General features: G+C 32.1%; 1 protein-coding gene across 1 annotated transcript; it reads right to left on the bottom strand.

The window, feature by feature from the left end:
• Positions 1–1,217: 1,217 nt before the first annotated feature.
• LOC112524609 (membrane steroid-binding protein 1-like) lies at positions 1,218–3,096 on the bottom strand. The gene is made up of 2 exons (XM_025134515.1): positions 2,724–3,096; positions 1,218–1,713 (listed from the first exon to the last, which is right to left on the bottom strand). Exons 1-2 carry the CDS (start codon positions 3,035–3,037, stop codon positions 1,374–1,376), a joined length of 654 nt encoding a protein of 217 aa, XP_024990283.1. The 5' UTR covers positions 3,038–3,096; the 3' UTR covers positions 1,218–1,373.
• Positions 3,097–3,926: the final 830 nt, after the last annotated feature.

Raw genomic sequence — 3,926 nt, 5'->3', positions numbered from 1 at the left:
GATATAAAAAAAATACTTTTTAGTATTAGTTTTTTATAGAGTAAAAAATAATATTTGTAATAGTATGTATTTATAATTGAATAAAATAATTAAAAAAATTAGTATAAGAAAAACACAACAAAAATACAAAAAGAAAAAAAAAATGATTACATAAGTATAGAGGTGTCATTAGCTTTCCCCGACAGAAAATGTAAAATGTAAAATGTAAAATGTAGAATGAATTAAATTAATTAATATTTACTTACATTTTAACTCTTATAGTTAGTTATTTAATTACTTTATATTTCTTACTTTTTTATTTTTTATTTTCATTTTACACCTTTATTATATTAAAATAGATAACCGTATATTAACTAAAATGCATAAAAAAAGTACGTTCTTTTACGGATTAACTCTTATAGTTAGTAAATAATCTTTTGTAAAATATCTTTTCATACAAGCATTCATATATCCCAACTTCAAAATCACATTAAACTCACTTGGTAGAAGGTAACCTGAAACTGATCATGGGTCAACAATGCTACCTTCAAGAGCACCTACATATCATATTATATCCACAAGGTCAAATACTATTCATAACATACGGATCCTAACGTTTCAAGTCAACTCGACCCAAACGTAAATATGCTAAATCTGAACGTGTTACAAAATCCAAGCTATATCTTACATCTCCGTTACTTTTAGAATAAAATACCTAAATAAAACTCTTATGATTCCAGAAAGTCAATATTCACCTCAATCAAAGTTATACCTGTTTTTATATCATTTTTATAAAATCATTGCGCTGATACCCTTAAAAAATCCGAGTAATTTCAAAGACTCGTGATTTTGGCCAACCTAGAACCAAAATTAGGTTTCGTTTGTGTCACCAAGAATCATAGTAGACATCTCAACGGTTTTAGAAACTTATCGTACACTTGATTTTGACAAACGAGCTATTTACTACAAATTTTACAAACTTTCTAATTTTATGAGAACAACATCAAGATTGCATCTTTTCGAACTACTATGGCCTTAAGACCTATTTCTCTTCATAATTCATCTACTTAACATCAATCAAAATAACTCAGACAAGAATCATACTTTAAATGAAATTTAAATCCCTCCAAATCTCTAAATTTAGATCCTATAAAATCTTACATCTAGGCCCCTTAATTTCATCAAATGGAAATTTGAAGAAATTGGGTATAAACTGTTGGGCATTGAACATAAAGTTAAAGCCCATCTCTTTGGTTTAAATAAACTCCACATTATTCAAACATGATAAATTTGGAATAAGTTCGATTATCTTAATCATTAAGTAACGCCTAACCGTAAGAGTCATAGCCCAACCGCAACGTACAATAAGCTCAAAATCATTAAACCATCCTAAACTAGTCATCTTTACCGACTTCCGTTGTAGTTGTAGTTGTAGTTGTAGTTGCAGTTTCTTCCTTGGCCTCTGTAGCTTCTGTGGCGCCTGAACCATGAGCAGGTTCAGCTGTAGCTGTGGTTGATGGCTCTGGTGCAGCTTCAGGGTTCTTGATGGATCCAACCTTGACATACTTGCTCATGAACTTATATTCCCAGTCCTGCAACGCATCAAGCTCGAATGCACCAAGACCAGTCAGATCACCGTTCAAATCTTTTTCTTCAAATGACATTTTCGCAAGGGCTCTGCTAGCATCTTTTCCTGCAAACAGTGCATATGGTCCACCTGGCCCATAGAACATCCTGAAACAAATGGTACCCAGATTCATACCCATTACTGAAATACTGATTTCGGAAACATAAAATCATCTTAAAAACTATAAGAATTAACAAATATACCAATGGGATACGGCAAAAGATTGAGAATTTGTAATAAAGGATGACGACTATTACCCTAAAAGAACTCGTATCCAATATTAGTTAATAAACTGTACCTAAATTTGAGTAAATAACAAAGATTGTAACATTGCAACACATGGTAGGTGAAAGTTTGTTCCAAGTATGACTGATCAAGAAACGGTAGGTGAAAACCAAACATCGTTCTGATTTCATACAAACACGAATGGAAGAAGATTCAGAAATTATCACAAATAATTCCACAAAATGGAACAAATGTGACTCAAAAATAGCAACACCTGCTCATATTAATAATGGCTGAATGGATAGTTAGAAAGCCATCTAAAACCAATAACATTGAATACGATAAACATCTATAACAAAATTGCAGAGCCAAGAAAAAAAAGCATTCCATACAGATTGAGTTGTTGTGTAGCTTTTGATTTCAGAGTGAAAAAAGGGGCAATTGAAAGCCCTGATAAAGATCAACTGTCCAAAATCCTAATAAAATTAATTTTGACTTTACCAAGTCAATGTATATGAATAGCACATCAACTTCGTATACTGTGTACCTTCTTGTCATTAGGCAGCTATCAAGAACATGGGGATTGTATAAACATAGTTCACCGAAATCAAGTTTAAAACCCTAATTTTGATCATAATCTATATCCAGATCAACATAACTTGTCGATTAAGCTAATACAACAAGTATTAGCGTGATATACATACAAATCAGAGGAGAAAAGATAGTAATCTCATACGAATAATGCTTTTTCCCCAAAAGCTGAAGCACGAATAATATCAGAAAGAGCAATAAAGATGCAGCAAAGTAGAACTTATAAAGCTTGATTCACAACCAAAAAATAAAATTAAAACCCTAGAATCGATAATAGCAAAGACAGCATACGATAATATACCTGCTCTGCGTGACATCGTAGATCTGACCTTTGATGGCCATAAGAAGAGGTTTTTGGGGGTCGTTGCCGTCGTAAGCCTTCAACTCCTCCTCGGAAATCTCGCCGAGCTGAACCGGTGGCGGAAGAGGCTGCACATCTTCTTCGAAAGACCTCGGCCTATGTTGAGGATGATGATCGGAGGACCCTCCGAATAAAACGGAGTAGACGTAATAGATGGCGATACCAGAAGCGACTACAGTGAAGAAAGCATTAGGAGAGAGTCCGGTGTATGCAGTTATGGCTTCTTTGACGGTCTCCAACAATTCAACAGCCATGATTTACGATTCTTGTGTGTGAAAAAGAGAGATTTGTATTGTCTGTTTCTTCTGCTAGTGTGTGTGTATATATATATATATATATATATAGAGAGAGAGAGAGAGGAGAGAAACTTGTTCAAATGTTAACCAAGTTTATTGTGTTAATTTGTTAACCATTTTCAATCAATTATTATAGTGACAAAGGTAAATATGTAATTTTTTTTATGTAACTCCATATCATTAATTGAGAGTTACAAAATCATAAAATCTCATGATTTTTGTTAACTTATTATTGAATATCAAATTATGTTCTAGACCTCTCTCGATAAGACCATATGTGTTTATACCTATTCAAATGAGTCGTTCATCATCTTGCATATGGTTATGTAATTGACACAGGTTTCACATGTGTTCGTAACTGATTGAAAGATTTTGTATATGTCGATTTGTGTTCATAATGAAAAAACTATTGTTTACAAACTGTTCATATTGTGTTCATATGTAGCCTAGCTATTTCTCAATAGTGGTTGGCTCTTGAATGTGTCTATAATGAAGGAACTACTATTCACGAACTGTTCATATTGTATTCATAACTGTTTTTTATTTCTTACATTTCATGTAGCAGCTATTCTCATTGTGTTCATTTATGTTCATAATTGTTCATGTTGTGTTCATACCTATTCCGAGTTGTTTCAAGACACTTTGATAACGATATTACTGTTTTGGTAACTGATGGTATCAAAAGCACATAACATTTTATATAAATACCCTTTTTCACTTAGTTCACATATGTTTGTAAAATTGTAAATTTAATAAATTAATTTTTTAATATGATTAATCACAATGTTTATTGTAAGAATCAATGACTAATATTGGTTAACAAAGTTAACACAATAAACTTGGTTTA

This window comes from Cynara cardunculus, assembly GCF_001531365.2.
Source record: "Cynara cardunculus var. scolymus isolate 2C chromosome LG 13, CcrdV1, whole genome shotgun sequence".
NCBI classification, from domain to species: domain Eukaryota; kingdom Viridiplantae; phylum Streptophyta; class Magnoliopsida; order Asterales; family Asteraceae; genus Cynara; species Cynara cardunculus.
The sequence above is the reverse complement of the archived record's forward strand: the minus strand, read 5'-3'. Positions and strand labels throughout refer to the sequence as shown.